This window comes from Herpailurus yagouaroundi, unplaced genomic scaffold (genome assembly GCF_014898765.1).
Source record: "Herpailurus yagouaroundi ecotype Mexico unplaced genomic scaffold, PumYag 207, whole genome shotgun sequence".
NCBI classification, from domain to species: Eukaryota; Metazoa; Chordata; class Mammalia; order Carnivora; family Felidae; genus Herpailurus; species Herpailurus yagouaroundi.
This window is the reverse complement of record NW_024412438.1, coordinates 5,690,248-5,702,632: the sequence shown is the minus strand read 5'-3', so window position 1 is coordinate 5,702,632 and position 12,385 is coordinate 5,690,248. Positions and strand designations below refer to the sequence as shown.

General features: G+C 50.9%; 1 protein-coding gene across 2 annotated transcripts; it reads right to left on the bottom strand.

Moving 5' to 3' along the window:
* Window positions 1–6,711: 6,711 nt before the first annotated feature.
* Window positions 6,712–10,387, bottom strand: LOC121015436 (protein S100-A15A). Of its 2 annotated transcripts, none has more exons than XM_040452332.1 (3): window positions 10,251–10,387; window positions 8,990–9,211; window positions 6,712–7,034 (listed from the first exon to the last, which is right to left on the bottom strand). In XM_040452332.1, the coding sequence occupies exons 2-3, from the start codon at window positions 9,137–9,139 to the stop codon at window positions 6,858–6,860; spliced, it is 327 nt and encodes a 108-aa protein (XP_040308266.1). In that variant the 5' UTR covers window positions 9,140–9,211; window positions 10,251–10,387; the 3' UTR covers window positions 6,712–6,857. The 2 variants fall into 2 exon arrangements, with proteins under 2 accessions (XP_040308266.1, XP_040308265.1); XM_040452331.1 differs by having other exon boundaries at window positions 8,990–9,193; window positions 10,251–10,385.
* Window positions 10,388–12,385: the final 1,998 nt, after the last annotated feature.

Here is a 12,385-nt window from a genome sequence, read left to right as displayed (position 1 = left end):
GTGTCCACTTAGGTGATGGGGGAGTAGTATTAGTGATGGAGAAGGGGGTAGGGTGCTGCCATGAGAATCTGTAAGTCAGAGTTCTTAACTTGGTCTACTATGCATCTCTGAAATATAATTGGAGCTGAAAGCATAATTTTGAGTGTTTGCATCAATAAGCACATTTCTCTATGGCTTTCATCAGATTCTTGAAAGGGCCCAAGACCCCTAAGAGGTTAAGAACACTTGTCTTAGCTGCTGGATTTTAGCAGTGAAGGCTGGACTGTTTCTATGATTGCTGCTGTTTGTGCGTGGTTGGACTCTGTGGGATGTGTGCTGCTCTCTCAAGCTCTCTCCAGCTGCCCACAGCCCTTCCAAGCTCTCTTGCTCTGGGAGCTGAGGGTGCACTGTGCTCTGGGACACGGAGGCTGGCTTGGGGTCCCTCTGCATGTGGGAGGCACTGAGTCACTTCATAAACAGAGCAGGGACCCTTCAGCCCTCTCTGGGGTGATTGTGTGTCTCTGACCCCAGCAGCCTGGGCTGAAGAGGAACCCAACTCTGTGGGGGTCACGTGGGGGAGAAGAGATTCTTTGAGAAGCCAGAAGACCTTTGTGTCCAAGGGGAGAAGAGAAGGTGGCCAATTCCCCCAGGATTTCAGGAGGAACAACACCCCCCTTCCACAACAAGATGCCACTCAGATTAACTGGCTTCCAACACTGAATATTTGTGGTACATCTCTCTTGTTACAAAACACAAAGCACAAAGAGCCTTGGAAAATGCCTATCAGGAAGGTGGTGCACACAACCCACCCAGTCTACAGACACGGAAGTAGACGGCCAAGAAGGTGAGGCAGTTCACTCAGAGTTTCCCAGTGCAGAAATGTCATGGCCCAGAGAATCATGCACCAGAACATGACCTGACAAGAACATGACTCTGCTAAGAAATCTCTCTGCTTCCTTCATGCATTCAACAGATATTTACATTGTGCCTCTCCAGGTCATCATCACCTCCTGGGGGAAGTAGATGAGATTAGCACCCTCTCCTTCATGTTTCCATACCTCTTTGGGCTCCATTATATTGTTAACTTTATAGCTGTGTGACTTTGGGTTAATTACACTCTCTGTGACTTTGTTACCTCAATTATTAGGAAGAGATTAAAAATAGAGTCTACCTGCAGCCTATGGAATGGGGGAAAATATTTGCAAATCATTTATCTGACAAGGGGTTAATATCCAAAACATCTAAAGAAATTCTACAATTCAACAACAAAATTACCCTGATTGAAAGATGGGCAAAGGACTAGAAGACATTTCTCCAAGGAAGATATACAAAGCCACAATGAGGTACCACCTCAGACCCAAGTGATAGTGAGGGTGTGGAGAATTTGAGACCCTTGTGCACTGTTGGTGGGAATGTAAAATAGTGCAGCTGCTGTGGAGAACAGTGCGATGGCTCCTCAAAAAGTTAAAGACAGAATTACTACATGATCCAGTAATTCCACTTCTGGGTCTATACCCAAAATAATTGAAATCAGGGTTTCAAATAGATATTTATACACCCATGATCACAGCAGCATTATTTACAAATGCCAAAAAGTAGAAACAAGCCGGTGTCCATCCAAGGATGAGTGAATAAATAAAATGTAGTATATACTTAAAATGGAGTATTATCAGCCTTTAAAAAGGAAGGTAATTCTCACACATGCTACAACATGGATGAACCTTGGAGACGTGATGCTGCATGAAATAGACCAGACACAAAAAGACAAATGCTGTTTGATTCCACTTATATGAGGTCTCTAGAGTAGTCAAATTCATAGAGACAGAAAACAGAATGGTGGCTGCCAGGGCCTCAGGGAGGAATAATGAAGAGTTAGCGTTTATTGGGTTAGGGTTTCAGCTGCAATATAAAAAGAGTCAGGGGCACCTAGGTGTCTCAGTCAGTTAAGTGTTCAACTCCTGATTTCAGTTCAGGTCATGTTCTCACAGTTTGTGGGTTCAAGCCCCACATTGGGCTCCGTGCTGACAGTGTGGAGCCTGCTTGGGATTCTCTCTCCATCTCTCTCTTCCTCTCTCGTGCTGGTTCTCTCTCTCTCTCTCTCAAATAAATAAATAAATAAATAAACTTTTTAAAAAGACAGAGTTCTGAAGATTGGTTGCACAACAATGAACACATATTTAACACAACTGAACAATACACGTAGATGGTAAATTGTATATATATATTGCCACAATTAAAAACTTAAAAATTTTTAAATGCTTCTGCCTAAAAAATTAATAAAATCTACCTTATAATGTTGTGAGGACTAATAACAAATGAAAAATATTTATGATTTGCAGACTTTTTAAAGTTTATTTATTTATTTTGAGAGATAGAAAGAAAGCAGGAGCAGGGGAGGGGCAGAGAGAGAGAGGGAGAGAGAGAATCCCATGCATGCTCTGTGCTGTTAGCACAGAGCCCAACGCCAGGCTCAAACTCCCAAACCGTGAGATCATGACCTGAGCCAAAATCAAGAGTCAAACGTTCATGGGCTGAGCCACCCAGGCGCCCCTGTGGACTTTGTTAATATGTATTATATTTTAATAAACAGTTTACACAAAGGATGTGTGACATACTTAGCGCACTGCAGAGCTAGCACTGGGTGGGTACCCACTGTGACGACTGCTCTCACGAGTGCCTGACTTCTCAGCTGGGCTGTGAGCCCTCAAGGACCCAGAATGGACCATCCATCTCTGCCTCCATAGGACCCAGCACAGGGACTGGAATACATACTAACAGCAAACAATCAATAATAAGAACAAATAATAGCAAAAAAAAAACATTTATTGGGCTGTTACCACATGCCAGGAACTGTTGTACGTGCTTTACCTACATCAATCCATTTCTCACTATAAACTGTGAAGTTTGTACTGTCATAATCCCCATTCTACAGATGAGGACCTGAGGCCCACTGAGAGATACAACATTCAGTGCATCGGATTACTTGGGTGACATGATGTGACATCATGCACTTCCTGCCTCTGCCTGGAATGCTCTTTGCCGGTCAAGTCCTTCTTTTTCTTCCTGATCCAGCCAGGCACTGTGTGCTCTGCATCTATTTCTGACCCTCCTCCCCACACCCCTACCAACACTGAGTTAATTCTTCTCTCCTCCATGCTACCCAAATCTTCATACATCATGGCATTTTCCCTACTGTGTTATGACTCATCTGTTTCTTTTCTGTCTTTTCTTTGGGACCAGGATCCCCTTTGAGCAGAAATCACATACATCCCTGGGGCCTGGTACAAACTAGGTGCTCAACTAATACTTATTGAGGTGATAAGCGAATGCACAATTGAACTTTGATCTATCCCTTATATGATGCTGAAATTCCCTTTATCACATCCCACCAGCTTAAATCACTTTTGTAACATGGCAGAATATAAATACATCAACCAAATGCAATATAACTTCCTTGGCAAGAGGTTAGTCAACCTTGTGACAGAAAAATAGAGCTGTTTCTGACACATATAATGACAACTTTTCAATCAATGATCAAGCACTTATCTATACTTGTTGTTCACCAAGCCTCTCCTATATGGCCTGGCATAATAGCACCTTACTTACCCCAAATAGCACAATATATTTTCAAAGTATTTTTATATCACTGCCTCATTTGATAACCCTGCAAAGTGGACGTTACAGGTACAATTATCCCTATGTGACAGATGAGGAAACTGAGGCACAGGGAGTTACTCAAGTTTCTTCCGATGGACATGTGTTCTGCTTATATGCCAAAAAGCACACATTAGAACAAAAAAAAAAAGTGGCTTTTCTGAGACTCTTCTTAGGATCCATTCACAAGCCTGGAATGGAGCTCACACTGACCTCTCCCAGTGGAGGTGAGGGTGAGGCTGATGATGTCATCCCAGGCCCCTGCGCCCTGAAGAGATGCCTCCCTTGAAGCCAGTCCCAGTGGAGACAGTTTTCTTCATCCAGGAATTAGGAAAACCAGGCCCCAGGTCCAGTGGGGGACACCCAAGGCAGACGTGAGCCATGACCCCCTTCTGGCATCATGTGCTTGTCCGGGGAGCTTGCACCAGTCAGGCCATGAAACTGCCCTTGAGATGCTCCCCAGCCCCCGGACAGAAGCCTAAGGAGCTTCAAGGGGAACAGGAGCCAGGCTGAGTGACCTGGCAGGAGGGGTGTCAAGAATTGGGTAAGCACATCAGGGGAAAAGGCAGGGCCTGTAATCAGACCGACGGATGTGGGGCAACCCAGGGGAGCGGAACCTGCTCCTACTTACAGGAAAGAACTAGGTCCTAGGTATGTGTCCCAAGAGTCCAACCAGGCCTGGGCCCAAGGCTGAGGAAATGAGGCCACACCAGCAAAGCCAGTGCAGAAACACCTCTCCACACCCCAGGAAAGGGCAGGAGGTCTAGGCTGAGCTGCTCCTTAGCACCCAAAGATCTGTGGAACTCAGCAGTCTCAGATGAGACAGGAAGGAAGAATCATCCCCTGGGCCTGGAGGAGGTTGGTAGCCTGGTCATCCATGCCTCTGGTCGTGACTAAGAGGCCCACAGGAGGCAGCACAGACGCAGGCATCAGAGTCTATCCACAGGCCCCGTTCCAGCATTCCTCCTCCAACACATGCATCCACTCACTGGCAGAGGACACAGAAGGTAAAACACTCCCAAGGTGCAGCAGGACACTCACCTGCACTGGGCAGTGCAGACCCCATGGAGTCCCCAGGAAGGTCCAGGGGGAGACAGCTGGGGCAAAGTGTTGTCAGTGCCGGCAAGGCCCAGGGCACATTGGGGACAACACCCTGCTTCAGAGCTCGATTGGTCAAAAACGAAGGCCCCAGCTCAGCTCATAGGGCACTGCCCCCTTGTGGCACACAGACCCAGCTGCTGGAGAGAACCAAACCAAGTCCCGTAAATGCCGGCCCCCCTCCCCCCAACCCCCGTCATCGTTTGTTGAAAACACATCTTTTTCATCACAATACACTCAGGACGTGGATTTCCAGACCATCCTCTGAGAAGAAGCCCACCAAGATGGGCCCCAGCAAGGCCTAAAGGCAGAGAAGACTCTGCATAAAGGAGATGCTCTTCATCAGATTCCTGGGCTCCCAGGGAGAGAGAGAAAAATAAACACAGAGACAAGGGGTGGGGGGCAGATCCCTGCTGGGAGGGGTGAGAGATCACAGAGGACTTGGATGGTGAGTCACAATAGCCCCAAGTAGAGTAATGCCCGCATCAGCCTTTATTAGTAAAACCAGACCCAACCCTTCTCTTCTCCAGGAAGTCTTTCCTGATTGATGGGAGCCCAGGTTCCACTTTTCACTCTTCACCATAACAGATTGGAGTGTTGCCCTATGCCCTTGTCCCAGTCTCTGACTCAGTGTGTGCAAAACCCACCTCACAATCTTTCCTCACTGACTGGCCTTGACGTCAATTACCTGCATCATCCTCCCTTCTCAGGCCCAAGCCACTCCACTTTTAAACACTCATTCCTGGGGGCTCTCCTCTAGACCCTCGAGGTGGGTCCTTGTCCAGTGTGCGTCGGCCCCCCTGCTCCCTGTCCCATCATGTATGTGCAGAGAATGAGTGGTCAAAACATCACCGGTGAGGCCTGGCTTCCTTGCCAGAGAGGCAGCTCCCCAAGAGAATGGATGCCCCCCCTCAGACAGGGGCTCCTGGAGGCCGGGCTGGGCCTCCCCGCTCAGACAGGGGCTCCAGGGGACTAGCACCCTGCCTGCTCCCTCAGACAGGGGCTCCAGGAGACTGGGGCCATGCCTCCCCCCCTCAGACAGGAGCTCCTGGAGGTCAGGGCCATGCCTCCCCACCCAGACAGGGGCTCTTGGAGGTCAGGGCCATGCCTCCCCACTCAGACAGGGGCTCCAGGGGACTGGGGCCATGCCTCCCCCCTCAGACAGGGGCTCCAGGAGGTCAGGCCGGACCTCCCCCTCAGACAAGGGGTCCTGGAGGCCGGGCTGTGTCTCCCCTCAGACAGACACTCCTGGAGGCCAGGCTGTGCCTTCCTCCTCAGACAGGGGCTCCTGGAGGTCAGGGCCATGTCTCCCCACGCAGACAGGGGCTCCAGGGGACTAGGGCCGTGCCTCCCCCCTCAGACAGGGGCCCCAGGAGATGGGCCGTGCCTCCCCCCTCAGACAGGGGCTCCTGGATGTCGGGGCCATGTCTCCCCACTCAGACAGGGGCTCCAGGAGACTAGGGTCATGCCTCCCCCTCAGACAAGGGCTCCTGGAGGCCGGGCCATGTCTCCCCACTCAGACAGGGGCTCCTGGAGGTCGAGCCATGTCTCCCCACTCAAACAGGGGCTCCAGAGGACTAGCGCTGTGCCTTCTCCCTCAGACAGGGGCTCCAGGAGACTGGGGTCATGCCTCCCCCTCAGACAGGGGCTCCACAAGACTATGGTCATGCCTCCCCCTCAGACAGGGGTTCCTGGAGGCCCGGCCATATCTCTCCCCTCAGACAGGGGCTCCTGGAGGTCAGGGCCATGCCTTCGCCCTCAGACAAGGGCTCCTGGAAGTTGGGCCATGCCTCCCCCCTCAGACAGGGGCTCCTGGAGGTCAGGGCCATGCCTCCCCCCTCAGACAGGGGCTCCTGGAGGTTGGGCCGGGCCTCCCCCTCAGACAGGGACTCCTGGAGACTGGGGCTGTATCTCTCACCCTAAATGGATGGTCCCCGATGTAGGACCCACAGCAGATGCCCAAATCCATGAACTAAAGAATTCCAGGACACATTTATGGGGTTGCTTTATTCTCTTCCTTCACAGCTGTTGGTTGCACACACATGTGGGCACACACAGACTCACTGGGCAGAGCTCTCCATCCGCTCCCGGACAGGCCCCTGCAGGTGGAGGCGGCCACACGTCTGCTAGTGGAGGCTGTGCTGGGCGCAGTAGTGGGCACACTGCTGCCGGTGGTAGTGCAGGTGGTAGTCCCTCACCAGACGGCCCAGGACGAAGAGGAACTCATCAAAGCAGATCTGGTTGTCCTTGTTCCTGTCTGCAGCCCGGAACAACTCTGAGATGTAGTAGGGCTCCTTCCGGCCCTGAGGAGGGGCAGAGGGTCACTCATCAACCCAGGCACATGGCCCACAGCAAAGGGCCGTTCCTCCACTGCTTGCGTGGCACCATGGCATGGCCCAGCCACAAGAGGCTTGCAACAAACAGCCCATCACTCAGGCAGAGGCCAGGGCACCCTATGCTATGCAATCAGGCTAAGAGACAGAGACATGGCGGGCACCTCAGCTAGCTGGCCCCAGGGCTGTGTGGGTTGACAGTGCAGCCTGGGCACCACTGGCTGACTGACTGCCTGGCTGCTGGGCAGAGCTGAGCGGCCTGGCACCTCCTGACCTGTCTGCCCAGCTGCACTGGCAGCCTCCCTGCAGAGGCCACCAGTCCAGGAGCTTTGGGATGGAAGGCTGTGCCCCTGCTTCACACTGGGAGCTCCTCCGGGCAGAGCCCACCTGCCCCTCGTGTCTGCACCTCCAGCACTATCGCAGGGCCACCAGGGGATGGGATCAGATGTGTGCATGCTGTGGCGTCTGCTCAGGACTTGTTTATGACACTTAGCCTGTGTCCCCTGCAGAAAGTGCAGAATAAGGGGAAAGAACATCATGGGCCCTGAGGTGTCCAGCATGTCCCAGAGCAGGTGGCCCTGAGGGATGAATATCGGAGACAGAATAGGGGAGGAACAAACGCACGTGGGGTTGAAGGGACAGCGAGAAGGAAGGCCAGGGTCAGTGTGCAGTGCGGTGAGAAGACAGGGATGAGAACAGAGTCCTGGGCAGGGCCCGTGGAGCATGTTCCAGCAGGGTTTGGCTGGTGAGTGTGGAGACTCAGAGTGGAGTCCTTGGAAAGCCTACAGGGAAGAAACTTGTTGCATCTGTCAGCAGCTGGGGGCCCAGAGGGTGGCCCTCATCTCCATGGGGAGCTCCATACCCTCTGTTTCCCCTGCCGCCCACCACCATCTAATTCACCTAATCTTATCTCCACAAAACTGGTTGATCCCAAAACTGAAGGCTTCCTGCTAGGGCAGGCTCTCCCTGGCTTCCTTCACCTCAGCCCCCCTGGTCTAGTGTCTGTCCCTGGGGGCCCTTAACCTAGGGCGGGGCAGGGGCGGGGGTGCTGTGAGCATCGGGCCCAGCCCCATGGGCTACAGACAGTTGGCCCTGGAAAGAAAGTCACCCTAGTCCCCTCTGTGACCCTTACAGCTACACTCCAGTAAACTGAGGGCAGAACTCTCCTCTGATGTTTCCCAAAGGTAGGTAAGGGGGAGACGCGCAGTAAACAAAGGAGCGCTGCTTTTGGAATGTAGTGCCCTTCAGGGCATGGACCTGAAGTCCACTGGAGGTGACAGTCCAGAGACCCCTCCAGGCATGGCGCTGAGGGCAGAGGGTATTACCCCGCAGACACTCCTGCCAGCCTTGCAGCCCCCAAGACACTTGGTAATCACAGACTCTGATAATGGAGAAGACGAGCAGGCCTGAGAGGGTTTCTGAGCCCCAGGCTGGTCCGAGAGCCTCTGTTAGCCCTTCAGACAGCAGCTGGAAGGGGAGATTACATTCCCTACCGCCACCTGGCTTCTGCCCAAACTGTCCTCCCCCAAGCACAGGGACAGGGGAGGTTTGTGCCAGTACCCAGAAGGGGCTGAGGCTAAAAGGGCAGGTTTGGGGCAGGATCTCTGACTGAATGGGGCTTCAGGCAGAGGGAAGATCAGCACCTATTCTCTCAGGAAACAGGATGAGCAGAGGAATAAACAGGTTGGGTTGGGACTAAATCTCAGGGATTAGGGCTGAAGTGGGGCCAGGCAGGAAGTTTCAGGAGAGGGAGGGAGGGGAAATAAAGCTGGCAGATCCTGCCCTCCCAACTCCCTCCTCCTCCTCCTCCCCTAAGTAGGAATTCTCTTGGGAGATAACTCCATGTATCTACACCCTCACTACTCGCTTCCAACCCCACAACCAACCCTATACTTCATTCCCACCTGACCCCAGACCCCACACACCAGGCTCTCCATGAAGCGGGGTACATTGTCCATAAGCAGAGCCTTCAACTCCTCCAGGGACAGGGTCTCCACGTCTCCCTCCCGGGCTGCATACTGGTGGTAGCAGTGGATGATTTGGAAGAGGGATTCCTCCACTGGTGTGCCTGTCATGGTGGCTGGGCCGTGGCCAGGACAGGGAGAACTGGAGATGTAGTGCTGGAGGCCCTGGGGACAGTGGAGAAGCTGAGGAGAGAGCGGCCCCATGACAGACAGGCACTTCCTCCAAGAATCTTCTGCCCTCTCATTCTGTCCACCTCCTTTCACTCCAGCTGATCCCTTTTGCAAACGTGGCTCAGAGTTCCTGCCTCAAAGGAAATTGTGCTGTGAGCACTCAGGACAGGTGTCTGTCCTTTCCTTGAGACAGTGGGCTTTCTGAAGACAGGAGCGTGTTCTCTGCCCCTAGACCCTACTCTCAACTTAGGAGTCACCCAAAATCAAAAGTGAAAAGAATCTAGACTTTTTGGTGCAAGACAGTACTAGACTACTTCATAGCACAAATGAAATATTAAAATTATACCACCCAGAACGCCCAGCCCTGCTCAGGTATTATTGTTTTCCTTTCTCAGTTGAATGTAGAGACAACACAAGGATGCCCACCTTTGTTCTGACCACTGCCTTGCTGCATGACCCTCTAAAGGGGTCTACTTGTCATCCACATGGTCCCTTCTGCCCTGAGTTGGGTTGGCCAGCAATGGGGCAAGCAAGGGCACCCACAGCCACCCCTTGTCACCCCACAGCACCGACCCTGGTGCTTTACACACAGATGAGGTATCCACAATCTCCCCCTCCACACATCCTACAAAGATGAGATCCCTGTTTTCAGGAGGCAGGTTATCCCATCAGCTCAGTGGTCCCCTCCAGATTCTGTGCAGATAAGAATCAACAACTGCTGGTTCTGACTCTTATGAAGCCAGCCAAACACTAGATAGAGCCTTTTATACAGAGTATCCATGTAATCCTAATGAAGCAGGCATCATTTCCCCCATTTTCCTGAGGAAGAAGTGAAATCCAGAGATGTTAAGTAAATTTCCCAAAATCACACAACTGATCCACCTGGAACAAGATTCAAACCAATTGGGGGACCACAATTACCCTGTTGGGATATCCATCAACTGTACACATTCTCCAAAACAGGTAAGCCACCCATTTCTGCTTTCTCGGACCTGCACAGACCCAGAACCATCCACCCCACCTCCACTACTCTCTTGGGAGAAGTGCTGACCTGTGCAGTTGGGACAGGGTTGCTCTGAATCCACAGTGCTGGCCTCTGGTTTATCCCAGAGATTCCCCAGCGCTCAGGCAGGATGCGTTTGTGTGAACAGGGGCCCAACCACCAAGTCCTATATTCTGCCCATCCTTGGTGCTTCTAATTATGGCAGCCAGTGTCATGACTCTTCACAGGTTCTTCAACAGCACGACTGAGCCTTAATTGCATTCCTGAGATGATATCACATGACACTTGCTTCCTACAATTAAGTCAACCAGTTTCAGGGACACACCTTCCTTCAGAGCCTGATCTGAAGCATCTCAGAATCACAAGTCACAATGTCTGTACCTCAGAGCCCATCCTCCTGGCTCCTGGGCTTGGGTGGGGTCAAACCACAACTTAAATACATCTTCCTCAGGTGTCCTCCCTCAACTACTGAGTCACCGGACTCCACAGTCATTAAGCATATTAATTCATCCAACAAATATTTCTTGAGTGGCCACAGTGTGCCTGGACCTGGTTAGGTAATGTGAATATGACATGGGGCCAAGCCACAGGGTGGGGGTGAGTGGAGGGGACAGAGTCTCACACTGGCATGATCCACTGTGAACAATACAGGCCTGGTGGCATGAATGGTGCCCCCAGGAAGAGACACTTTCTGCCTGGAGAAGAGTTGAGGAAGATTCAATACAGAGCTGATTTTGAATTGGGACTTGAAGAAAAGATTCAATTGCATGGAGAAGCAGTCTCTGGGACAGAGGAAACAGCAAAAACAAAGGCTTAGGGGTGTGAAAGAGAGAGGCTGGAGGCTGCTCAGAGGCTGCTCAGAGTCCACAGGGCAGATAATGAGCACGGGGACAAAACAAGGCTGGAGAGGCAGGACAGAGGCAACACAAAGGGGCCTGTGTGCCAAACCAGGCCTGCACTGCATCCTGTGCACAGAAAGAAGCTGAGAGGATTTTCAGTGATTGGGTGATGGGTGGGAAGTGAGAAAGAAATGGTAGGAACAGTTTTATTGTAAGAAATAACCACAATGTGGAAGTAAACTTACCCTAAGGGGGCTCCATATAAGTGCCACCTGGGCCCTTGAGGGACAGGTGAATTCCCTTGGCCCAGGGCACACCTTCTTTCAGCCCATCTCAGCCCCGCTCTCTCCTGGGAGGGGCCACACCGGCTGTCGAATACACCTCCCAGAAAGGGGGGCCAAAGGACAGGCGATTGAACCAGAGATTAAGCCCCACATCACAGAAGGTTTGAGAGAGGATAGGGAAAGATGTAAGCCAAAATCTTTTTCAGATTGCAGGGTGAGACTTCATCTACACAACATAGTGATTTCTCCAGCAAATAGTGGTTCACCAAAACACTTTCATGTTTCCAAAGTAAAATCAGGGCTCAAATTTCTAAAATGTAAAATGATATGGAAATGTCAACCTAGAATCATAGAGCTTTTATTGAATACTTTTATTTTAGCCATCACTGGGGTGCCTGGGTGGCTTAGCCGGTTGAGCATCCAACTTCAGCTCAGGTCATGATCTTGCAGTCTGTGAGTTCAAGCCCCACGTTGGGCCCTGTTCTGACAGCTCAGAGCCTGGAGCCTGTTTCAGATTCCGTGTCTCCCTCTCTCTCTGCCCCTCTCCCACTCATGCTCTGTCTCCCTCACTCTCAAAAATGAATAAATGTTAAAAAAATATATTTTAGCCATCACTGTCCTGAGAATTTATCCCAAGAAAGTAATTAAACAGATATTAAAAAGCAATAGATAGTAAAAGGTTTACCACTGCATTATCTGCAACCAAGAAACAAAATAAAAATAAAAACCTTGAAACCACCTAACAAATTTGGCATGCCAATATGTCCTTGGACATTCACTGGATAATGATTTGTCACTCAAAAGGGATTCCATTTTTATCGTTTTTTTAATTTAATTTCTTTTTTAAATTTACATCCAAGTTAGTTAGCATATAGTGCAACAATGATTTCAGGAGTAGATTCCTTAATGCTCCTTACCCATTTAGCCCATCCGCCCTCCCACAACCCCTCCATCAACCCTCAGTTTGTTCTCCATATTTGTGAGTCTCTTCTGTTTTGTCCCCCTCCATGTTTTTATATTATTTTTGTTTCCCTTCACTTATGTTCATCTGTTTTGTTTC

What these genes read in the sequence shown, in the direction of transcription:
- LOC121015436 (XM_040452332.1), bottom strand. Translation starts at nt 9,139, where the DNA reads ATGACAGGCACACCAGTGGAGGAATCCCTCTTCCAAATCATCCACTGC. An exon ending in CCCGCTTCATGGAGAGCCTG is followed by an intron (nt 7,035 to 8,989) that starts GTGTGTGGGGTC and finishes GCCCCTCCTCAG; the next exon opens with GGCCGGAAGGAGCCCTACTA.